This window comes from Ailuropoda melanoleuca, chromosome X (genome assembly GCF_002007445.2).
Source record: "Ailuropoda melanoleuca isolate Jingjing chromosome X, ASM200744v2, whole genome shotgun sequence".
Classification (NCBI taxonomy): Eukaryota; Metazoa; Chordata; class Mammalia; order Carnivora; family Ursidae; genus Ailuropoda; species Ailuropoda melanoleuca.
The window spans coordinates 82854969-82881638 of NC_048238.1; the positions used below are offsets into that span (position 1 = coordinate 82854969).

At 38.8% G+C, this 26670-nt stretch overlaps 1 protein-coding gene across 1 annotated transcript in view; it reads left to right on the plus strand.

Moving 5' to 3' along the window:
• Positions 1-1766: 1766 nt before the first annotated feature.
• The window catches only part of WDR44 (WD repeat domain 44), an 82771-nt gene continuing 57867 nt past the window's right edge, over positions 1767-26670 (plus strand). Inside the window, exon 1 of the mRNA XM_002916079.4 lies at positions 1767-2257. Within this exon, the coding sequence (XP_002916125.1) occupies positions 2181-2257 (77 nt within the window). The 5' untranslated portion in view covers positions 1767-2180. The remainder of the gene's footprint in view (positions 2258-26670) is intronic.

The window sequence follows — 26670 nt, forward strand, 5'->3', positions numbered from 1 at the left end:
ATCCACGTTTGGGTCTGTTGCTAGATTGTGAGCCCCTGGAAGACAGGAAGTAAATTATCTTTTTCATCTTTCTTTTTTCTTTTTAAATACTCTCAATGCCCACCATGGGGCTCAAACTCAGGGCCCCAAGATCAAGAGCCACATGTTCTGCCAACTGAACCAGTCAGGCACCCCAACACCAAACTTAATTTTTAAGGCAAACATAAATTCACTATTAGATGACTAGGAAGAGAATAAATTCAGGTAGTTTGTTTACTTTTATCTTTCCATAATCCATAAGGAAAAAAAGCATAACTTTCCTAGTGAGCAACAAAAGGTTAGTATTGGAGGTAGTTTTATACCTGGGAAATTAACATGGTTAAAACACATAAAAGCTAATAATTACTAGATTGTGACAAAAGGACACAAGGACCCAGAAATCCCTTGTCTGCAATTTTGAAATCCAAAAAGCTCTGGAAACTAAAAATTTTGTTTTGTATTGTTAGTAACTTATTCGACAGTCAAATTGATCTAATCTAAACTTATTGGCATTACTTTCTGACCTGAACTGAATGAGGCTATTCACTGCTATTCATTTACTCCATATGAATAATCAAATGGTTTGCTGCAAAAAAATATTACCATATTTAAACATGCAGTGTTTCCCCTGAATTCTCTGGGATGTTACAGAAGTTACAGTATATGGCATTTGGTTTTACTCAAGTACACTAGACAACGCCAGGTCTTTTCCCGGTTGCTTTACAAGGAGAAATTTAGAACTTCAATTTAGCCCCTAAAACCAAGCGCCCAGACCCAATCCAGTCTTCCCTGCTGTCATCCTGAACAGTAGTTGAGGCTGAGCAAACAGTCCTGAGAGCCTTCCTGTCATGACGTCAATGGGAAACAAATGTGTTTCAGCGATCATAGAGTCAATGTTATCACTTTGGTGGTCAATGATCCGGTAAGAAAGAACATCTTGGTCTTTCAAAAAGTACTATTTTCATCACTGGACATTGGGCAATCAAGGGTCAGAATTAAGTTACTACTCTTAGCTCTCCAACGGTATCTGTTCAATATATATTTACCATTGACTGATCCACATCTTGGCCAGTCTGTAAGGATTTCTCTCACATTAACTGTGGGCAGCCACAAATATTAGTAGAGAAAAGAGTAACTGGAGGCCTTATGCTGGCTCCGCTCCGGCAATAAATCCATCATTACTTCATGGAACTGGCACACTCCCCACGTATCTCTCTCATGGACCCCACCCTCTGGCCGGCAGGACTGTATCTAAGGATCTCAATTATTGAAATCCCGTAGTAAATAGGGCGAGTTATTCCCATAACGCTGGGGGAGGTGGACCTGCCTATGCCCTAGGGTGGGATATTCGGGCTTGAATTAATTAAAACGACGTGAATAAATCTAAACCACAATGCCAATGCTACCTGACAGCATTTCCTCTCAAGGGAAAAAAAGCAGACTCAAAACCACCCCTCTGAAGTGCCTCTCTTCGGAACTGCAGAGTTAGAGGCTAAGACGATCTGCCAGACCCCACCTACGTCGGGCTCTCTCGCTCAGATCTAAGGCACCTCGCCGATCCTGCGCAGGTCGTAGGCTCCACCCTCCTCGGCTACTTCCGGCCTTCACCGAACGCCCTCAACGCGCTTGCGCCGTTTTGACAGGCCTCTCGGGTAGAAGAAATCTGAGCGCTGCCGCTCTGGAAACGCCCCCGCCTCCTCGTCGCCCCGCCCACATTTTAACCGGCCCCTCCCGAAATCTCGCGAGGTTAGGTGCGCGTCCGTATTTTGCGGGCAACTGGCTCTCCCAGCTGCTGTAATTGCTGCTGCGGGAGAAATTGGAGCTGCTGTCGTCGGCGCGCCAGCCCTCCCCCACAGAGAGCCACCGCCTCTTCTCTCGCTTTCCTTGTACACCTATCGCCGGGAGCGGCGGCTGCAACAATCAGTGGACCCACCGCCGCCTCCTCAGGCTGCCGCTCGGCCGGTCATTCCCTCAGCCCGGCAGCTGACGGCGGCCGCCTGCCCCTTACCGGCTCCTCACTCTAGATCGTCTGCCCCGTCCCTATCCTCGCCCGGGACCCACCTCCCCACGGTCTCGCCGGGGTGGAGGACGACGACGAGGAGACGAAAGTCACCCTCCTTCCAGGCGGCGCCGGCCCCCTCACCCGCGGGTGTGTCCTATAAATGGCGTCGGAAAGCGACACCGAGGAATTCTTTGATGCCCCTGAAGATGTGCACCTAGGTGGCGGCTACCCTGTAGGGTAAGTAACGAGCTATGGCCCAGAAGCCGGGCGCTCCAGTCCCCCGGCTTCCCCTGTGCCTTCCCCTGGCACCCCTCCCAGGTCCCGTTGTGTCCGCCACCGCTGCTCCTCTGTGTCTCACTCCGGCACTTCAGAGGGAGTCGGGAGAAGGGGAATCGCCCACCTCGGCCAAACCCCCTCCTTTCCCTGGTGAGCGGTCCCTGGGGCTAAGGAGCCCCTTTCTCGTCTTGTCCAGCTTTCTTTGAGGTGGCAAAGCTTAGGTGCCCGAGAGCCGGCGATTTGTATTTGTGGGGTTCAGCGCTTTACCTTCTGAAACATCCGTTTTTGGCCCTGGGGACCACAGATTAAAGGAGCAGTAACAGAAGAAATTGCATTTCCCATTGGGTTTTTTCTTTTGCCGCTAACTTACCTATTCGTTTCAGAGGTAGCTGTAACTCTCTGCCGTCCTCTTCGTTGCACAGAAAGAAAAGGAGCGGGGGAATGGTTGGGTATTTTACTTAAGAAAGTCCTCTAGCTGATGTACTCTATCTAGATCAACAGTGTTTTATTAAAATAGCACCTTAACGATGAGGCAACGGAAATCGAAGACAAGATCCTTACCATTAGGGAGAACGCCGTCCTCAAAGCGTAGCCAGACTCAATTGTACATAACCAACTACAGAGATACAAACAAATGCTGAGTAATCTGGTGGTTGGAAGGAGAGCCACAGCTTTGTGTTATTTATCTAATTCTGCAAGATGTTTTAGTGAAGATTAGTATGACAGATTCTAAGTAAGGAAGTGCAGTAGTTGGAATGCTTCGCTTGACTGGGACTTCTACTTACCCACTCCACCACTTTTCAAAGTTGAAACAGGATTTAAAGCTATTTTGCGAACTGTTCTACGAACTTGTGTGGAAGTAGAGGCAGTGAAGTATATTTTCATGTTGTAAGGACTTGAGGGTTGGTAAAATTTGTATGTTAATGTAAGTAGACACTAATACGGTTACAGGAGTTCAACTGCCTTCAATTCCCAAACTTACCCCCTAGAAGAAATACCGTGTTTGATGCAAATAAAGTTATATGTACTTTCTAGAAGTCATTCTAAAGCCTAATATATTTTATATATAAGATATACCGAAAAAGTTACAGCAGCAAAATCAGAAAGAAGTGTATGTTCGTAGATCGCAGATGTGTTTCCACCAACCTTCCTATCACTATTATGAGATTTTTGGGTGGCAGTGGCCAATCTTGAGGTGGCACTGAGTCTCCTTCAAGTTCAGGATCTGAAACAAGTTCATAGCTAGATGGTAGAGGATTGAAAATACTTTTGGATTTCCAAATAGATTGATTCCCTTGAAATTAAATTTTGTTTTTGTGGTTTTCCCCTCAAAGTAGTGAACTGTCAATTTAGGTTAAATGACAGACCTAATCGTTTACTGCTTTTGAGTGTGTGTATGTGGAGTGGGGGAAGGAAATAACAATCTATGTATATGATCGTAATCAGTTTAGAAATATGTGAATATTGTTCTTTTTCAGTGAATGAAACATTTCATTTTGAGGGACAATTATATCAGGAGGGTATATTGACTAGCTTAGTACCTGGCACAGAGAAAGAACCCAAATGTCTATTCCCTTCTTCCTTTCTCGGAATTAATAAATTTAACTTCACACAGTGGTTACTTTGGGAGGAAGTATGCAGAACTTGGAGCTATTTAACTTATTTAAACCCGAGGAGTCATTTTGATAGAATTGATAGAATCACTTCTTGCCTTTTGGGATAACTTCTCAAGCACTTTGAGCCTTTGATAGTAGGTGAAAAGTAAAAACGTCTCTTGGGACCCAGTCTTCTAATTTTAACTGACCTCTCCAGCCTCCCCAATAACCTCTCCAAATACTAATTATGTTGAGCTCTGTGGGTAAAGCTGTACTGTCAGTCTGTGAATTTCATGGCTACATTCTGTATTATGTGGGGGGGGGGGTTGGAAGAGAATTAGATTCATCTGGAGAATTGCATCTGAAAAGAACTAGCAGTACTGGGAGGACTGAAAAAGGTTGGCATCATTAACATTTCCTCCGTCCTTTGTGAGGGGTTTTGTCTTTTGCATAAGGTACCATGAAGAGAAATGCAGTGAGAAATCTTGATTTGTGGAAACAGATGGTATCACTAGATATCTGGTCATCAGAAATATCTTCTGTTCCTTGATATGAATTGGAGTGGCACACCATTACAAACTCTAAGAGGTTAACAGACTTAGTTTGCAAACTTAAAGAAATGTTCCTTGCTGTTGGGTGTGCCACAGTACACAGACCATTTCATCAAATTGTAGTAAACTCCATAGGCAAGTGAGAGTTATCTCCTATATTTTGTTAATCAGAATCCAAATATGCAGTCCATTTCCTGAAATTGATTTTTTTCTTCTGTTGCCCTCCAGTGGTGTCTTCAGCTTTGTTGTTCTACTCTTTGAAAGTTTAAAATCAGCCCAGTTTTTTAATAGAAAGCCTTGATTCCAGTACAGCCTACTTTTCCGCAGTGGCAGCAATTTCTCCAATCGCCCAGCTTTGCAATATTACCACGTTTATTTTTTTTAATTTCTTAAATGATTTTTATTTATTATTTATTTGAGAGAGAGAGTGCAAGAGAGCACCAGCAGGGGGAGAGGGAGAGGGAGAACCAGGCTTCCTGCTGAGCAGGGAGCCAGATTCGAGACTCAATCCCAGGACCCTGGGATCATGACTTGAGCTGAAGGCAGACACTTAACTGACTGAGCCACCCAGGTGCCCCTTATACCACATTTATGATGCCTTATTTTGATTTGTATTTTAGGTCAGATTCCCTTGTTTTTTCCATTTTTACATATGAGGAACCTTTGGCTCAGAGAGGGTAATGAATTGGCCTATGAGACACAGCTTGTAAGTGAAAGAACTGGGATTTGAAGCCAGTTCTTCAGACTCCTAGTCCAGTATTTTTTTTCCAGTATATCATAGCTGTCCCACACTGTGTGTATGCATTTGTGTGTAGAGATTCTGGAGTAAAATGCTTTAGGACCAGCTTGCTGAATTGAACTGATGAATCTATTTAAAACTAGCAGCCCACTTTTCAGTTCTCTTGGCTAGAAATTCGCACTTTTCTCTTTCAGGAATGTTTATTTTATTTTGTCAGGAATTTTTTTTTGTTTTTGTGGACAGCCAAATGAAGTTTATTGAGCTATGTTGAGTGAGAGTACAAACCTCCCAAAGAGGGAGGGGACCAAAGAGGGTCGCCCTGTCTGATAGGAATTTAATAAGATCATAGCATGTTACAGCTAGAAGGGGCATCTAGTTAAATTTCTGCATATAAATTGTTGTGAAAACCAAAGCCTAAAGAGGGAAAGTGACTTGTCCAAGGTGCCACAGCAAATTAATGGCAATTAGGACTAGAATCCAGGTCAGTTTCACCATCTAGCATTCTTTTTGTTACTATGCTGTCTTCTGATAAAGCAGCAAAGGGAGGAGGAAGTGTGGTATAGTAGAAAAAAGCCCTGGACTCTGAGTCATTTCATTTCCTCATCTTTAAATTGAGATTACACTCTGAGATCTCTTCCAACTCTAAAAGTCTCTCATCATGTTGAGGTTTAATAGTGTGCTTTTATTGGTAAGCTTTTGTTCTTGGGAAATCTTCCCATGATTTTTTTTTTTTTTAGTTTTTAGTTTTTTAAGTTTTTAAAAAATATTTTATTTATTTATTTGAGAGAGAGAGAGAGAGCACAAGCAGGGGGAGAGGGAGAAGCAGGCTCCCCACTGAGCAAGGAGTCCGCTCAATCCCAGGACCCTGGGATCATGACCTGAGCTGAAGGCAGCCGCTTAACTGACTGAGCCACCCAGGTGCCCTTTTTTTTTTAGTTTTTAGTTTAACAGGCGTGATGGTATTTGGTACATGATTCAGGACCCATAGATTTTATTTTTTGTTTTTTTAAGATCCAGAGATTTTGTTTTATTTTATTTTTATTTTTAAAAAGTTTTTAAAGATTTTATTTATTTAAGAGGGAGAGAGTGCACATGCATATGCCCAGGAGAGGGGCAGAGGGAGAAGGAGAACCCCGCTGAGCAGGGAGTCCCATGTAGGGACCCAATCCCAGGACCCCAAGATCACTTAACCACCCAGGTGCCTCTAGACCTATAGATTTTTTTTTTAGATTTTATTGATTTATTTGTCAGAAAGTGAAAGAGAGAGCACAAGCAGGGGGAGCCCCAGGCAGAGGGAGAAGCAGACTCCCCACTAAGAAAGGAGCCTCAGGCAGGACTCCATCCCAGAATCCTGGGGTCATGACCTGAGCCAAAGGCAGATGCTCAACTGACTGAGCCACTCAGGTGTCCAAGACCTATAGATTTTAAATTAAATGTTTACTGTGTAAATTATATATGAGATGAATGCTCTTGCTAGTTTGTGTGGATTATATATAAACATACTAAAGGCTGGCAGTGAGAATATGTTATAAAAATAAATGTAACATTTTGAGCATTCTTTATTTTTTTAGTGGCAACCAAAATATTTTTGAGGCCTTCAAAGGATGGATAGAATGGTGACATTTTTAGAGAGGAAAATCAGAGATCATTCAGCCCAGCCCTCCCATTTAACTGAAAGAGAAACCTAGGCTCAGAGGGGAAGTCAACACATTGCTGATTAGTGGCAGACTTGAAACTAGAACCTAAGTCTCCTGATTCTTTTTTTATGCCATGCTGCCTTTTCTCTGGAAGGAGGAAAGTATTGCTAGCTATCCCTGCTCTAGGTTACTGGCATTTACCCTGTTAGTGGGGATCTTTTTGTTTGTTTTTTGTTTTTTTCTGTTAGTGGGGAGCTTAAGATGGTCTTCTATCTAACATGATTCTGTTTTGTTGCTGTCAGAGGACATGGACAGTTCTGTCTAGGAGTCTAAATTTTGCCCACTAATTTTCTCCAAATCAGGATGAAAACCAGTGGCAGAATAGTTGATTTAAGAACAGTGATTATTATTTAGTTCAGTTTCAGGAGTCTAGTTAGTATGAATCCCAGTCTATCATTTTTTTTTAAAGTAAGCTCTGTGTCCAACATGGGGCTTGAACTCATGACCCTGAGATCAAGAGTTGCATGCTCTACCAACTGAGCCAGCCAGGCCCCCCAATAGTCTATCATTTTAGATTGGAGTAATGGTGAAATCTTGATTTTTAAGTCATGAGAACTGAAATCAGACTGTCCTGGAGAATTGGTTCAATCTGAAAGCAAAAAGTTGCATAGCTGCCTTTGTTGAAAACTTAGCATTAGAAATATTTCCCTCGGAAGTGAATATTGATACAAGTTTCAATAAAAAAACATTTGTGCAATATGGGTTACTTTAGGAAAGATTCCTTAAAATGGCTGTTCATGGGTTGGCATTTAATCAGATTATATTTATAAATCCTGGATTATTGTTGATTGCTTTTGGCTTTGTGGATTGATAGAAATATATCTGTAAAAGCTGTTTATCACACTCACATAACATCATGTCGAAGTTGGGGGGGAACCTACATATAAGGTAAATTCAGGCTCTAAATTGAGTGTCCTCCAACTGTCAATTGGTGATTCGTGGAGGTAGGACAGTCCGTATTAGTATGGCAGTTTGGGGGCTCAATTTGAATCTGTACCAACCCCTGTAAACTGAAGATTTTACTCGGTTTTTGTGATAACGTACTGCCTAAAATAGAGTAGATAAAATTTTGATTTTTAAAATGTTAAAAACCTATATAGTTGTAGGATGTTGACAGTTCAATGGTGGGCCTACAGAACAGAAAATAGTTTCTAATGGTTGGTATTTGAGACTTACTCTAACCTTTACATTACACAACCATCCGTGTGTTCTTTTCATTGTTTTAACTTTGACAAAGTCAGGTGAATTTGCCAGGCAAGCCCCTTAAAGATGCTGTTTGTTTCCTCCTCATACTCTGCATGCAATTCTGGTAATTACTTCCTGGGGTAGTGTAGGTGGAGGATGGGTTTGGTTGTTGGGGGTGTGATGATTGAGGTAGAGGTGGTGAAGGTAGCCCCAGCAGCTACTATCGAGACCAGGTTATACGGCTGCTTCCTGGAGTGTAGATAACTGAGATAAAACAAAGCACACCATTTAGTATTGTTTTAGATTCACACCTACACAGTGTGAATTAAATAATCCTTTTTGTAAGAGATTAATAGCCCATAAGAAATACCTAAAACAAAATTTAACAAAAATTATAGGTACTTTATGATGTCTTCCTGATAACTAACTTGAATTGATAAATAACCTACATTTCTGTTTTTCTACCCAGAACTGAACTAATTTCTACAAACTTTCGCAAGGTCTGTTCTCTTTTAGCTGTGGGATATTATTCAGCTAAACAGCTACACCTTTAATTGGGTGCTTTCCTTACTCTTCAGAGCAGAACCCCATTCTCTTATTTCAAACCGAGTGGTCTTTGTGTTAGTTTGTCATCTCGTGATTCAAAATTGAGGAAAAAGCACATGAAACATAACATGGGCCTCATACCTGATGGCAACCCCAATGTTTTTCCCCAGTCAGTATACAAATGTACCTTGGTTACCATAGCAACCAGCCTATCAGTTATTCTTCTAGCTTCTTTGCCTTGTCTCAGATACTAGGATTACCATATAATCAGGTTCTGCTAAAGCTCTTCAGGTTTTAGCATTTTATTACCAGCTGCAGCCGTCTGGCAGTTTACAGTTTGGCATTCCATCAGGGTCAATTAGTTTTAAGTCCACAAAACCGTTTTGTCTCCAAACATTTTAAGCATACAGAATTTAACAAGAAGGCGTTTAGGCAACAGTTCCTCACACTAGTGTTCCCATTCCATTGTTAGTCATTGTCTTGAAGATTGAATACATTGCATCACTGACATCCAGTGGCCATCCTTTTGTAATATCAGCTAGAATAAATTTCAAGATCAAGAGTGACCATTTGACCATTTAAGAAATAATATTTGCAAATGTGAATTTAGACCCAGTATCATCAGAAACTAGCTGATACGACTTAAAAGCACCTTGATTCATCAGCAGCTACCAAATAAGTTGGCTTCTAACAAAAATGATTTCTGTACGTTTTAGAAAGAATGGCCCTTAGATTAATTCATTCTAATTTGAGAAAATTGTTTAGGAATTTAATAGGAAACGTTACCTTTCTTTTGCAGCCTTCAAATAAACAGGAAAGGAAAGGTAAAGACTGAATAGTTATGTGGATCATTATTATAAGCCTTTCTATTTATTTGACAAGTGCATTTTTCATCTCTTAAAAACTTCAGAATTCATATAAATAAAATAGTTTTGAATTATAAATGTTTACTTGTCTTGCTAAAAATAAGGATATTGAAGTGGCGTCTGTCTGGCTTAGTTGCTAAAATGTGTAACTCTTGATCTTGGGGTCATGAGTTCAAGCCCCACATTGGGTAGAGTTTACTTTAAAAAAAAAAGGATATTGAAGAAATATTTAGGATTTATAAACTGTTGGTTTGTGTATTAGTGTTTGTGTTCAATATGCACATTAATCTTTGGGGTTAACTGAATTGGACATGGTTAATCTGCTAGTGATTTAGCCAATATTGGCGTCCCTTTCCATACATAAGTAATGGCTTTTTAAAAATCAAAGTAGAATTTCAGTCTTAAGATTTTTTTTTCTAGTTTTCAAAACATGCTTATCTTGTTGAACTAGAAAATTATGTATTAGATTGTAAGTTTGTGAAATGATTAAATCTTCCTGGTTTGAATTTTTGTTGAAATTATGATTTGAATGGCTTCATTTTAAGACTATATCCGAATCAAAACTGTGGTTAAAGTCTGGTAATGCTCCAAGGAGAACTTTATTTTAGTTGCACCAATAGATTTAGGGGCAGTAAAAGTTTTACTTTCTCCACAGGGCCCTAATCCTGAACATTTTTATATAGAAAGGGGGGGGTGAGGGGGAAGATAAATAATTGTGTTTTGTTTTGTTTTTAAAAGCATGAAGCATAAAATTTTTGGAAACTTCAAACTTCTGACAGAAAACCTTAATATTTTCCAGTAGGCAGCCTGTACAGAGCAAATCATACCTGTGTAAAACCTACTTGAGCGCTACTAATAGTCAGAGACTATTCCAGTACAAACTCATTGAACTGTGGGCATTCTTGTGAAGCACAGGTCAGACTTTCTAGAGAACCAATAAATAGAATGTAGAGCTGTATTCAAACCCACTTTCTCAGAAGCAAGCATCCTGGTTACTAAGTAGTCTCAAGAGAAGAGGTGGGAGTGGCTTTTTTTTTTTTTTTTTTGGCATTGCTCTTGCACTAGAAAAACTCGCCATGGATGAACTTAATATCCATAGTTCTCTTTTAAATTTGTTCCTGAAGGTCTGTTTAAATTGGGAGACTGGGGGAATCATCTTTTTTGATTATTAGCAGTACTATTAATAATTTGTGTGTTTTTAAAAAAATCTTTTAAAATGTACTTATCTACTCGGGTCAAAATGAAGTGGCGAGTTGTTTGAACATTTCTTCAGCCCCAGTTACACCCCCATTTACCCCCATCTTTCTTCTTTGCTTACCCAATGTTGTTAGTACAGATATTCACTAGATATAATAACTTACTGTCCCTTAGGACTGAGAAGGGACCCTGGTGGCTGAAATATAATGGGTGGGTCGTTGGGAAGAGTTAGGGAAAGATTGGTTAAATAGGGTATAGGGAATGTGTTGGTAAGTTGAATTGGTTAGCATCGCAGGTGGGGGTAGGTTTATTGGGTTAGTGGAAGATAGGTGAGCAGAATGAATAAACAGGTAGCTTGATAATACTAGTACATTTGTGAGTGAAAGTGAGTAGGTTTGTCAGTATTTTGCAATTGGTATTTTATCTTTATTGGGTTGGCTTTAGAGATTAAGGCTAACGACTGAGATCAGTCTTTTTTCCTTTAGGTGAACTTTACTATCCCTATTTTGTTTCAGGTCATAGCTCTTGGCTGTTGACTTTTAACCTTTGCCTTATTTCCCAGCACAGAGAGATGTCTACAGCTGCCATGTAGTAGCAGCAAAAGGTTTAGATGGTGATAGGGATGGTGAGTAGGCATGCTCTGTGGTGTTTCACTTCTCTTCACATTTTCTTCTACTTTTGAACTTCCTGGTTCTCTCAAATCTGCACCCCCACCCCAGTTCCTATAAGAGCAAAGAGGGAGGAAATGGAGGGGGTTGAGGCAAGGATAGTAGTTTGGATTTATGGAACCTTTGTAACTTGAGGACATCCTGTACTCAGCAAATACTAAGTGTTAACAGTGAAGCCTTGAGAGGCTTTGCCAGTTATCCCGTAGTCATATCAATTTCTTGTTATCAACTTTTTCTTCCAGGGATGAATGGGTTCATAATAAGAAAAAAATGTTACAGTTCTACATGTTGTTACATGTAAAGAACGATAATGACATACCATCAACCAATGTTGGGCATTAGTTTTCAAGGTATTTCTTTAGTCACATTATCTCTGATTATCCTGTAGCTTGGTGTGACACAAGGACAATTTTTATGAGATAGGTAGGACAATTATCCTAATTTTGCAAATAAAACTCAGCTCAAGGTAGATAAAGGCCAGCCAGCAGAAGTGGAACTTCACTACTTTGTGGTAATTAGATGATGGTTTTGAATGAAGATATAAGACATTAGGTATCGGGGTGCCTGGGTGGCTCAGTCGGTTAAGCGTCTGCCTTCTGCTCAGGTCATGATCCCAGCGTCCTGAGATCAAGTCTTGTTTCAGGCTTCCTGCACCATCTCTGCACTGCAGGGAGCCTGCTTCTCCCCCTGCCTGCCTCTCTCTCTCTCATGAATAAATAAATAAAATCTTAAAAAAAATAAAACATTAGATCTCTCCCTAATTTCCTTTTCTAAACTATAAACATTTGTGATGCTGTATTTTAAATGTGAATTATTAGCATGATGAGACTAACTCTCCTGTCATGTATGTATAATTTATTGTTTAAAACAATAAAAAGCAGTATTGTTTAAAAAGAGTTTATGTATTTATTTTGACAGAGAGTAAGAGCACCTGTACCCACAAGCAGGGGGAGTGGCAGGAGGAGCCAGAGGGAGAGGGAGAAGCAGGCTCCCCGCTGAGCAGAGCCAGCCTCGGGGCTCAATCCCAGGACCATGGGATCATAGCCTGAGCCAAAGGCAAATGCTTAACCAACTGAGCCACCCAGGTGCCCCTAAAAAGCAGTATTTTTAATGTTCTTTTTAAGCTTTGATGGAATTGATTATGGTACAGTAGCTAGGTCAGAAAATGACCTTGCTACTGCAAGAGCTGGAGTCCCAGATACTGCTAAGTACATTTCTTAGGGTATGTTCTTTGTTCCTAAGGGAAAACCCCTCAAGATGTGAACGACTGCTGATTAGGCTTCTGTGCCTCATCAAAAAAGTCTTGATCCTAGATTTTTTTTCCTGTATTTGTTTTGTAGATTGTTGTCAGTTTATTACTTAGGCCACAGTTTGGGGGGGGGCGTTTCTGGGGGGTTTTTTTGTTTTTGTTTTTTTAGTATAACTGATTCATATTTTTGGCTACAAGCCACTAATTGGAAACACAACGCTCCTTTTTTTTTCCTTCCACTTCAAAGGTGTTTTCTAGCAGTTACAATGAATGCATGTGGTTGTTATTAATATTTTCCACCTAATCAGACCTCTGTTGGCTGTCAAATTAATGGGAAAAATACATTCCTCGTACCTAAGTAATTAAAAAAGTAGCATTATCAGTAATTACTATTTAAGATCTAAATAAGATTGAATAACCTTTTTTATAATGAATAATAAACTTGCCACTCAGGACATTTTATGTAGGTAAGCATTTTAGGTAATTTGAGATTTTTCTAGAGTATTATCAAGTCTTTAATATTTCATTAAAGAATGCAGAAGTAGAAATTCAGATACATAAAGCATAGTAATCAAATTTATAAAATAAAATGCTTAATATTAAATGTACTGAAATATGCTCATTTTTCTATTATTCATAATATGGAAGGAGAACATGAATAATTAAAAGCTATCAGTTACACCAAAACCTCAGTTCAGTCATTAGTTTGCAACTTCCTTCCCTGTCAAGCTTTTTATCACAGATAGCAGTAAATTAAAAACAAAATAAATGGTTTGGTTTGATTTTTGTTCCTCTGCCCATCTTTGGTGATGAGCAGTAAACTCAGAGAAAAGTGAAGAATCTCAAAGTCTGAATAATCAGTTCACTGATCATAGAATTGATTTATGTAAAATTTTTTAAAGGGGGGGGTTGTGGCAGACTCTTTAAAGCTCTAATTTTTATATAGGGTGACCTTAGAAGTTATTGGCATTTACTTTTTTTTTTTTTTTAGTAAACTCTGTGCCCAGTGTGGGACTTGAACTCACAACCCAGGATCAAGCGTCACCTGCTCCACTGACGGAGCCAGACAGGCGCCTCTGGCATTTACTTTTTAAGATTAGTACACCATTGGATGTTTTAGATAACTTGCAAAATCATATTAGCACATTAACTTGCTAAAGCTTCTGATATGGCCTGTAGACCAACCTCTTATTTGTTTACTTTTTAAAAAGTAAGTTACAAAGTGATTTAGCATTAGTATTGACTTCTCTAGTCAGTCATAAATTTAGTTACCTGTTTTTGTTATGATTTTACTAAAAATTACTTTAAATCATTAGATATGACTTTTATCTAACCCACTTTGACAAATTGGGACATTGTGAGATAGATGCCCTCTCCTGGAGTTATTGTTTTAATATATTTATTGAATGTCTGTAAATATGCAAAGTAGAATGTTTTTAGTTTCGAATTCTTGAGTAGGCCCAGGGAACGGATATATTTTTCGGTTATTTTTGTTGGTAAATAGATTATCAAGATGTTCTTTCAGGAATATGGCATAAAACTACGTTAATTATGCAAATGAGCTTTGAAAAATCAGGTTGTCATTTTAAACAAAATACACATGGTTGTTTAAGGATCTGCTTTAAGTCTGTAATTATTTTATATGTACTATATTTCTTTATGAAGTTTTCTTTGATTTTATTACAGATTATTTTTAAATGTTGCCACAAAACCTACTTTCAAAAAACAGCCATTGTGCCAAGTTTTTTTCACCATCTATTCCCATTAATATCATGGATAAAATAGTTATTAGGTATTTTAGATATATTCTACTTATTGGCTTTCATAGTATTTAAAACTTAAGATGGCCTTTCAAAGAATAATAGAAGTAGTAATTCACATCTCAAGGATTCAGTTAATTCTCTATTTGATAATTATAACTATATTCTTGGCTTTTTGTTAATCTTGTTAGTAAATCAGTGTTGCCATGTCTCTAGGGAAATATGAATGAGTCCTATTTTCAACTGCTTAGTTAAAACATGACATTATATGTTGTACTAGGAAAATAAGACTCATTTGTGATTGCCTAACCCTTTTTTTCCTGCTATTCCTAGACTTTTCAGGTTTAGTTGGAATTGTCACTTTTGGTAGTGGCCAACATGAAATAGAACTGCGAGAATGGGTGTGGTACTGTCACAAATGATTTGATTTATTTATTTATTTTTGCAAATGATTGATTTTGAAAGGCCAGCAAATTATTTTCTCTTAGATCTCATTTCTTTAATTGGAGTACTGTTATTAATTGAAGGTGTTATTTGACTTGCCACTTTCTATGGGTGATTTTATTGATTCATATATGATTAGTAAAACTTACCATGAGAATATACCTGAGGCACCTGGGTAGCTCAGTAGGTTGGATGCCTGACTCTTGTTTTTGGCTTAGGTCATGATCTCTGGGTCGTGGGATTGGGCCCTGCATCAGGCTCCACACTCAATGTGGAATCTGCTTGTCCCTCTCTCTCTGCTTCTCCCCAAGCACACTTGCATGCGCGTTCTCTCTCAAATAAATAAATAAATAAATAAAATCTTTAAAAAAAGAATGTAACTAATAAAATCAGTGTATACACTTCAATTCCAATGAATAATACTGCATACCAAATTTTAAAAACAATGCAGTTAGAGCAAGATTTATTTTTTTTAATTTTTAAAAAAGATTTTATTTATTTATTTTTGAGAGGGAGAGAGCGAGCACTAGCCGGGGAGAGGGGCAGAGGGAGAAGCAGACTCCCTGCTGAGCAAGGAGCCTGATGCGGGACTCAATCCCAGGACCCGGGGATCATGACCTGAGCCGAAGGCAGATGCTTAACCAACTGAGCCACCCAGGGCCCCCCCCCCCCCGCTTTTTAAGATTTTATTTATAGGGCAAGATTTAAAAGATAAAACAGTATCTTACCTAAATTTGAACTGTTTTCAATTTTTGTTCAACCCTGGGGTTTTTTTTGTTTTTGGCTTTGTGTTTGATGTTGTTTTCCTGCCTGACCTAAGTGGGGAGAAAATCTTCATGTCAGGGGTTTCTGATCACCAGAACCCTTCTGATTCCTAATTTAGACTTAGCCACTTGCATGTTGGTCTTAGTTTACCATTAGATCTTCCTGTTTCAGCTTACTGGGCTTTAGAAATCAAAACTCTTTAATTACCTGCTTACTTTAATGACTCGGTAGGGCCTTATCTATGCTCAAATCCTGTTCACCTCAAGGACCTTACAATCCCAGCACCTTCTTTGTACAGGCAAGCTGTTCTTTGTTCTGCTTGATTCAGTTCCCTGACAAACTGCTTAAGCTCATTTTACTTCTATATTTTCCTGGTGGCAAAGGCAAAAAGAAGAGGAGGATAAAAACAAAATCAAGCTATAGGGTAATTCTCTGTTAAGCCCTTGGTAGTACCCTTCCTATAAGAAAAATGTTTCCCCAGCTTCATTCCAGCTGACTCACTCTATACTCCTCCTTCCATGTCATGCTCCTTTTTTCCTCTTTAGGAGTTTGTCAGAATTTTGCAACCTGACAAGAGGCTTCTTCGGAGCCAACCACCTTTTGTTTTTTTTTTTTTCTCAGAGCCTAAAGAAAGGTGCATCCTCTTACTGACAGAAAAAGGAAGACTTTGTTCATCCATTTTTCTGTGTGTTGCCAAATTGTTTTGGTATATTCTTTTCATCCAGTATAGTAAAAAGTCTGGAAATGTGAATGTTAAGTTTGAGATTGCTCTTAGTATTTTATTTGTGTACTTTAGGAGGTGGGTCTTTGAGTTCCTAGTTGTTTAGTTGACTATGAAGCAGGTGGCAAATGCAGGTTTAGTTTGCACTCTCCTTCCTCCCTATTCTCAGAAGGCTTACAGATTGTGTTTGTTTGCTTTTCAGATAACCCTCAGGTAAGAGGTAAAGAAACACCAAGCCCAAAAGGCAGAAGTATCTGTCTGTAGCTAAAGGGTGAGAAATAGGTTTATGGGATCTGGCTCTGAAACCACAGAAATGCAGTGTTCTTTTCAAAAGCAGACTTAAGTGCTTGCACCATGATTTTAAGGCCTGATTACCCTAAAGCCATAGCACATGAGTTATGAAGATTTAAGTTTAAAATTGGAAAAGGTGATCCAGTGATTGCCTGGAGAGAAACCACTTGCTGAAGCTCTGAAAAACCGAGACTTCTCCCTATAGTCAGACATGTTAGTACTTGATTTCAAGACGTGGGTTTTGCAGTAAGCCAGGCAAAACAGTGCATGCAACTAGCTTCTATTTGGGGAATTTAATCTATAAAGGTTCTTAATACACACTTGTATTGATTGCCATTCAAACCTAGGAGCTATTAGTGCTTCTGGTTGTGGAAGGATTTTGAGATTATGTATTGACAGACTTGGGAAGCGAATCCTTCGTATTGCAGAAGACTCATCAGTTTTTTGGTTGACAAATAATGTACCGGAAATATTTCTAGTATCCTTTTTATAAAATGAAGAGTGCCCTAAAAAGTTTTTATGTATAGTAATTGAATCCCTTTTTATTTATTTGGCATGAGAGCGTAAATGGGGGGAGGGCAGAGGGAAAGGGAGAGAATCTTTTTTTTTTTTTAAGATTTTATTTATTTGAAAGAGCGGGAGTGAGGGGGAGAGGGCCTGAGCAGGGGGAAGGGCAGAGGGAGAAGCAGACTCCCCCCTGAGCGGGGAGCCTGATAATGGGGCTCGATCCCAGGACTCCAGGATCATGACCCAAGCTGAAGGCAGATACCTAACCGACTGAGCCACCCAGGCACTCCAAGAGAGAGAATCTTAAGCAGGCTCCATGCCCAGCACAGAGCCCAAGCAGGGCTTGATCTCACAACCCTGAGATCATGACCTGAGCCAAAACCAAGAGTCAGACACTTAACCAACTGAGCCATTTAGGCGCCCCTTATTTATTTATTTTTAAAGGTTTTAGTTTTTTAAGTAATCTGTATACCCAATGTGGGGCTCAAACTCACAACCCCAAGATCAAGAGTCATATCCTCCACCTACTTACCCATCAAGGTGCCGCTTGAATCCCTTTTTAATGACAACATAATTTTAATTGATATTGATCTAGAAAGTTGGCTATTGACGTTTATTTAACCTATATAGGTTAACCTCATTTTGAACATGTTGACAGAGGACAGCTTCAAAATGATATAAATATCTTTAAATAATGGTTATAAGTTAATTTACATATCTAGAGATTTTGTCAATTTGTTACAGTAGCCATCTTGTTTTTGTCTTTTTTTGTGAGGGGACAATCTAAGCCTAAATAATTAAGCTATTAATATACCTTCCTACTCTTCACTGAGCACTTTTGAAAAATGTACTTAACTGCATATACACAGTAGTGTTTGCATTTTGGCATATACACTGAATGCACTGTCTGGGAAAGTTTTGACTGAATTCACCCATGTGCAAATTTTTTTTTTCTGCTTAGTGAACAGTATTGAATACTTAGATGAATATTTATGCAATGATATTGGCCATTCAGTTCCTCCCACTTTTTCCCTTTATCACACACTAACAGATCATAGGATTAATTGTCCACTTAGTTAACTTGGGTGTGGGGGTAGAGTTGCCAGATGAAATACAAGACTGCCAGTGCAATTCCAATTTTAGATAAACATACTGAAAATGTATTTGTTGTTTATCTGAAATTGGAATTTAACTAGACAGCCTATATTTGTAGTTGCTAAATCTGGCAGCCCTAGGTGGGGGAGAAGCCGAAGGAGACTGATAGTTATGGGCTCAGTTGTGAGATTTAAATACAACTAGCGTGTGCAGTGATAAAGGTAGCCTTTACTCTGACAGGAATACTAAAATTTTTGAGTCTAACGCTTTTTTCTTTGGAAGTGCTTCAGTGAAAACAAAGCTCAGAAACTTAACAACGTATTGTTTAGGGATACCTTACATTTTTAAATGGTAAAGTAAGGGAACAATAAATAAAATCTGGTCTAATGGTTTCCTGTAAGGGAAAGGCAGCAAATGGAATAGAGAGAGCTACACAGTAGCCATACTGGTCTTGATGCTATTCTCATTCTCAGGTAACATGGTGAATCACTGTTCGTTTTAATTGTTATGCTTCATAATTACATGCATACGCTACATATACTTTTTTGTACATATTAAATATCAAATAACAGTTTGGAAGTTGAATTAAAATGTTTTAATGAGAAAATTAGACTCTTTGCAAAGTTTCACTGCCTGTACTTTCCAAAATAAATACCAAATCCAAAAAGTAAAGAGGCATTCCTTTCTTCCTTACCTTATCCAGGTTAGCATCCTTAGTTCTGTATATCATTCTACTTGGTTTCTAGAACATTCACTAAATTGGTTTCTCTTTTTCAGATATGTTTTATTTCATCAGTGCTTCTCTTAAAATGTGGTATCCCAGTGGTACACAATATTTTTATTTATTTATTTATTTATTTATTTATTTATTTATTTTTTACAGAGGGCGAGAGAGAGAGATTGAGAGAGAGCATACGCGCAGGGTGGCGGGGCAGAGGGAGAGAGAATCTCAAGCAGACTTCCTGCTGAGTGCGGAGCCTGATGCGGGGCTTGATCTCATGACCCTGAGATAATAACCTGAGCTGAAATCAAGAGTTGGGCACTTACCTGACTGAGCCACCCAGGCATCCCTGGTGTACAATATTCTTAAGTGTGTTCTTATCAGTGTGAAGTAGATCAGAATTTACCACTCCCCTTGCCCTGGGCTTAATAGTTCTTATAACTCAGCCTAAGATTACGCTAGCTTTTTCAGCAACCATATCACAGCCTTTACTGTGTCTAAGCAATCAACAAAAATATCTAAATGTTTTTACCTGGTTTGATGTTAAGTTGTATCTCCCCAATCATGCATTTTACCATTATCCCTACTACATTGCATTCTGTTAAGATTTGGCTTATTGTTCTAATGTGTTAAAATATTTTTGGATCTTGTCAGCTAGTTTATTCCCTATCCCTCCCACTTTGTGTCGTCTGCAAATTTGGTAGATAATGCCGTCAGTGTCCACATTCAAGGCATTAATAAGAATAAGTAGGATAGGGACGCATTACTTTAAAAAAAAATCTCAAGAAAAAAAAGGATAGAGTGCAGGAGAAATTATTTAATACTTCCTTATGGTTTTTCATTGATCCATTAATCAGCATACCTTGAGTAATGTTCAACCAGTTACAAACCTACCTAAGTGTATTCTAGCCTACATCTTTTTGTTGTCTACAAGGATATTGTGGCTGGCTCAGTCGGTCAAGCATGTGACTTTTGATCTCGGGGTTGTGGGTTCAAGCCCCACATTGGCTATACAGATTACTTAAAAATAAAATCTTTTTTAAAAAAAGGATTATATTTGTATTATAAAATTTAGTGCTTAAATCCAGATTTTTTTGCATGTGTACAGTATTCCCTTTATATTCTAGGCCAGTAACCCTATCAGAAAAGGAAATTAGGTTAATCTTGTATGATAGGCTTTCTGTGAATGCTTACTGACTCTTAAATGATTATCTTTTACCCACACCTAGGGCCCTTAAACCATTTAACAATGTGCTTAAGAATTTTGCTTAGGATTGAATCTGTTTATAGTTTCTAGCAACTACCTGCTTTCCAACAAGTTGGCTATCAAGTGGTTTTCTCATTTTCTTCTTCCAGACTCTGATTCTTTAAAGGTTTTAGATAAGGGAGTAAGCTGTGTAAGTTCTCAGGGTATGCTGTGGTATAATTTGTCTGGAACAGGAGAACTGAACTCATTTAGGTTATCTAGGTACTTTTATCTCCTTGAATGCTTTGGGATTCGATTTCCTCGTTCTATAATTTGTTTTTCCTTTTCTGGTTTGACTATCAGTAATCTTAATTGGAAAAGAAAAGAATCGAGGCAGCCTTTTACATTATACTATTTGTCTATACATATAAGCAGACCTGTACCTTTTGTTCTTGTTCTGAATATAAATCAAAATAAAGAAAATCTGTGTCTGGTATTTTTTAAAATCTTAGCACATTCTGAGCACCAGTCTTTGTGATATTGTTCTTACAGGTTTTTGCGTTTTCTTTGGATATATGCCCATTCCATCCCTCCAATTTCTTCTTCTTTTTTTTTTTTAAGATTTTATTTATTTATTTGACAGAGATAGAGACAGCCAGTGAGAGAGGGAACACAAGCAGGGGGAGTGGGAGTGGAAGAAGCAGGCCCCCAGCAGAGGAGCCTGACGTGGGGCTCGATCCCGTAATGTCGGGATCACGCCCTGAGCCAAAGGCAGACGCTTAACCGCTGTGCCACCCAGGCGCCCCCCCTCCAATTTCTTCTGCATGTTTTCCTTTAAAATATTTTTTATAGGGGCACCTGGGTAGCGCAGTCGTTAAGCGTCTGCCTTCGGCTCAGGGCGTGATCCCAGCGTTCCGGGATCGAGTCCCACATTGGGCTCCTTGGCTGGGAGCCTGTTTCTTCCTCTCCCACTCTCCCTGCTTGTGTTCCCTCTCTCGCTGGCTGTCTCTATCTCTGTCAAATAAATAAACAAAATCTTTAAAAAAAATATTTTTTATAATATGACATTGTGGAGATGCAATCATCAAAATTCAGACCATGAGAATTTCTACAGTATGAACAACCTAGTTTCTTTTTTTGTTGTTGTTTGGTTGGTTAGTTTTTTCAGACATTTTTTTTTTAGAGCAGTTATAGGTTCACAGCAAAATTGAGAGGAAGGTACAGAGATTCCCCATTTACCTCCTCCCACTCACACATGCATAGCCTCCCGCATTATCAGCATCCCTCACCAGAGTGGTACACTTGGTACAATTGATGAGTTTACACTGACACATCATAATCATCCAAAGTCCATAGTTTACTTGAGGGTTCACTCTTGGTGTTGGACATTCTACAGGTTTGGACAAATGTATGACATGTAACCCTCATTATGGTATCATAAAGAGTAATTTCACTGCCCGAAAAATCATCTTCAGGATGAATAACCTATTTCTTCAGTACATGAACTGCAAGAAATAAGAGTCTGAAGGGGAACCTACTGATTGTGAGAGACATATCAACTGATTGTAACACAGGGACCTTATTTGGATATTAATTCAAAGGAACCAACTGTAAAAAGTAATTGAGACAATCTGGGCAATATGAGTTTGTGACTGTGTAAAATAGGATATTGTTAAATTTGATAATAGTATTGTGCTTTTGTTTTAAGGAGAAGTCTTTTTTAGATACATAACGTTTTTATGGGTAAAAAAACAATTTCTGGGATTTGCTTCAAAATAATCTGGCAGGGGTGTGGAGAAGGAGTATTGATATCATTATTGAACATGGTCAATGTGTTGTACATGTGGGTTCATAATATTCTCCCAATTACATATATGTTTGAAATGGCCATAATTAAAAGTTGGAAAAACTCCCCCAGAAAATATTTTTATGGTCACATTCATTTTCACTAGCAGATTCAGGAATAAAACTCGTATCTCTGGATTCTAGCTCATGTTATTTTACTATGTGGCTAAACTTCTAGCCCTTCTACTTCCAAATTGATGTCATGTTGCTCTCTCAGTCTCTGGGCCCCCCAGGTCTTCCCTGGGCAATTTGTGGTGGTACTTTGGATTATCAAGGCTTTAATAAGTGGCCAGTTTTACTTGATTGGCTACATACCCATGTGAAACCATGAAGCGTTTTTAGAATTATTAGGGTAAGTTCATAGGCTGCATGGGTTGTTAGAATCAGCGGAGAGACTTGTGTCCTCATCCTAACTAGGCCGTTGATCTTAGCTTAAGCTCTAGGAGGGTCGGGATCATGTTGGCTTTGTTCACTGTTTTACACCCACTGCTTAGCACTGTGCTGGTACTTGGTAAGCTGTAGGTAAATGTTAAATGAATGGATTAATGCCACCTTATTTAGCCTCATTTTCCTCACATGTGAAATGAGATCATTGGTCTAAATGGTTCTTAAGCTTCCTTCAAATACTTAAAAAAATTATTTTTCCCATGGTACCTGGGTGGCTCAATTGGCTAAGTGTCCGATTTCGGCTCAGGTCATGATCTGAGGGTTGGGAGATCGAGCCCCACTTTGGGCTCCGTGCTCAGTGGGGTGTCTGCTCCCTCTTCCTCTGCTCAGACCCCTCTCAGACCCCTACTCCCTCGCCTGTTCTGTCTCTCAAATAAATAAAATCTTAAAGAAAAAATCATTCTTCCCTTCTGAGTGATTTTTTAAAAAAATCCTTTTAAGATTTAGGGGTTTGGTTTTGTTCTGTTTACCTTTTAGGATTTTGAAAAGTATTACTGTAAATTTCTTCAACACTAGGTAACATCAATAGATAGGTATACTCACTTCTGTCACCTCTGACAGAAAACCCAGAGTTACAGTGCATCCAAATCTCTTAAAAATAGCCTACTGCTATGCATTTTCTATAAGATTGATTTTGTTTTTCCAAAGTAAATGAGTACTGTTCTTGAAATTACTTGAGAGTCAGGTTTAGCAAGTTCCAAAGTCAAGCTATCTAAGGTTAATAAAGCATCTTGTTGCTTGCATATTTGTTAAGCTTTCACCGAAATTGTATTGAATGCAGTGCTATTATGTCAGAGCTTATAAAGGATTGGACATTGTGCTTCCTATGGAAACCTGGTGAGCAATTTTTAGGTAAGTTGCAGTTATTGTCATCAGATCCAAGTCTAGTGACTGGGCACCTACCAGGGAGTAGTGACCTTATTATTCTAATGAAACTGTGCTGGAGGTATGTGAAGGCTATCGCTGGATCAGGTCAGAGTTTATAAAAGAAAAATAATTCCTATACTGTCTTGCACAATCACCAAAGCAATGTGTTTTTTTTAAAGATTTTATTTATTTATCCGACAGAGATAGACAGCGAGAGAGGGAACACAAAAGCAGGGGGAGTGGGAGAGGAAGAAGCAGGCTCATAGAGGAGGAGCCTGATATGGGTCTCGATCCCAGAACGCCGGGATCACGCCCTGAGCCGAAGGCAGACGCTTAACCGCTGTGCCACCCAGGCGCCCCCAAAGCAATGTTTTAAAGCCATGTAAATTTAAAAAATAATACTGTGCGGACATTAAAATGAATTGTTCTAAACACAAATACCCTAGCTGCAAAAGGAAAACTATCATTAAAATGCTAAATGGATAGGGACTTTGAGAAAGCATCTGTCACATTATATTCAAACATGAACTTTGTTAGTATAAACTCAACATAGCGAGTACATGAAAATAACTTTCTTACACAAAGCAGGATATAATGAGGGGTGCCTGGGTGGCTCAGTACATTAAGCATCTGCCTTAGGCTCAGGTCATGATTCCGGGATCCTGGGATCAAGCCCTTCATTGGGCTCCCTGCTCAGCAGTGAGTCTGCTTCTCCCTCCTCCTCTCCCTTTGTGATCTCTCTCACATTGGCTCTCTCTCAAATAAATAAATAATAAAATCTTTAAAAAAGGATATAATGAATTAAGATAATCTATCTGTATTGAAAGTTACTGAAGTACTAGTTTGAAAATAGCATTTATATTCAAAACCTAAGTGGAAGCCACAGTAAAAATAATTTTAATATTTGATCTGTAAACCCTGTGGTTTTTTTAGAATACCAATACTTTTTTTACAGCAGACTTTATTATGAAGCTGTTTTAGAAATTGCTTGTTTTTCATGTTTAAGAGTGTCATTGGTAGATATTGTCTTCAACTTCGGAAACTGTTGCAAAATCAAAGATTTTCTGTATTGGTAACTAGTATTAGTATGTTGGAAGTTTTTCTTATGCTATCAGATAATCAAGGAAGTTTAGCTTTTAATTTATGTTTTTGTTCCAACTTCTTAAGAAGCACATTATTTTTTGCACATTTATTACTTAAATTAAGCTTTGTCAATCACATACTTAAATGTGTTGAAAATATTTCATTTAAAAATACCCTGTTGGGGCACCTGCTTGACTCAGTCGGTTAAGCATCTGCCTTTGGTTCAGATCATGATCCCAGGGTCCTGGGATGGAGCCCTGCATCAAGCTTTCTGCTCAGCAGGGAGCCTGCTTCTCCCTCTCCCTCTGCCTGCCACTCTGCCTACTTGTGCTCTCTCTGTCAAATGAATAAATAGTATCTTTGAAAAAAATAAAAATAAATAAAAATACCCTATGATAAAATTTTTCAAATGAAAAAAATGAACTTTCGAAGCTCTCGTTTTAGTTTGTTAGGTTTTAAGTGGTGTATACCACCAGTACTTAAATATGTGTACCTGTTACTTCTGAGGGTTTTGTTGTTGTTGTTTTTAAGCAGGCTCCATACCCAATGTGGGGCTTGGATTCAGGACTCTGAGACTGAGAGTCCTTTGCTCTACTGACCAAGTCAGCCAGGTGCCCCATTTCAGAATTTCTTAAAGATTTCACTTGTGTGGGGTGCAGTAAAAGTTTTTTTATGTAGGCATTTAGACTTTTTCTGGGAAAAAATTACTGACCTTAACCTAGAAAAAGAAGGGATCTAATTTACAGTACTTAGTATCTACAGAAATTTTGAAGGAATATTTTTCTAGTTAACTAGATGTATCAAAGTAATACTGGACATTTCTGGATATGTGTGTGTTAGATTATGTCAGTGTTTCCTACAGTGTATCTCAAGTTTAAGGGAAATCAGAGGGTATAAAATTTAGATGATTAATCGTGGTATAAATTAACATCGTCACTCCTGAACTAATGAAGGGTCTTAAAATTTCCTAAAATTACAGGAACTCTAAAAACTTCTGCTTAAAGGTCATGCAGATTAGTTTGTTGGGAAAACCTAGAGTAGAACTTAATTTTCTTGACCTCTAGACACCCGTTTCTCCTGTCCCCAAACTTGAACGTGAATAGTTGTTTTCTTTAGCACATAATCACCTTGAAATGGTATGTTATTATCTCTACTTTGAAGTTAGAGACTGAGAAACAGAGAGGAGTTGAGCTGTTGTCCAGGGATACCAAAGATTAGGGACCCTTCCCTTACCTGGCACCCACTTCATTGGTAATTAATTTTCCAGTACAGCTGAAAATAAGAAATAATCACTTGAACAGTCTCTGACCAATCAAAAAAAGTGCCACAAAGTCCACAGTAAAGTCATGTACAAAAATTCTCATGGGGAGACTCTCACTCAGAATCTCCGGATTCTTCCTTTAGCATACAATTTTTGAAAACCTGGTTTCCCAGCTTAATGCAGATTAGAAGCAAAAATTGGAAGGGGATGGGGTACCTGGGTGGCTGAGTCAGTTAAGCATCTGCCTTCCTCTCAGCTCATGATCCCAGGGTCCTGGGATCAAGCTCTGGTCATGTTCCCTGCTCTGAGGGGTGCCTGCTTCTCCCTCCCCGTCTGCCTGCCACTCCCTGCGCTTGGGCTCGCGCGCTCTCTCTGTCAAATAAATACATAAAATCTTTTTTAAAAATTGGAAGGGGATGGGGAGAGAAGCTTTTAAAGACAGGCACATGGCCAACTGTAAGAAGTGACCAATTAAAATGACCACTTAAATTGAGGAAAGAGATTCAAAACCGTAAAACAGACATTCCAAGCGTAATAGCCTAGGGTCCTGTAGTGTGAAGGCAAATAAATTCCCTGCAAATAAATGTCCCTGGAGGGCATTACTATATTAAAATGTAGTGTGGTATTTGAGCATAATTACTCTGAGTCAGTAAGAAAGGGAAAATTTTATATCCTTTGTTTAAGAAGGTATTTTCAAGGGAAAGATTACTGAAATGGCAAGGCTTAGCCTATAGTGTACTTATTTACAAGCAGCCTTTGAAATGGAAATTCAGAAATAATTAAAATACTTTCAGAAGTTTGGCACTAAAAGAGAAGCCTCGTCTCTCTTGAAATTTTATATAGGGAACATTTCATTATTTTATTCCCTAGCCAGTGCCAAATCAATTAGGTGTTAATTGTAGTTGTAAAAGGCAGATCAGGATTCAGAGCTTTTGACTTAATCAGTCTAGTCCAACCCAAGAAGCAGCATTAATTGCCTTTATTTTGGTGTTCATTCACAGCACCAATTAGGATATTTTCATAATCATCATATTTTAAGAGCTTACCCAGAAGGGAGGTAATATTGCAAAGTATTTTAGAGAGTGGAC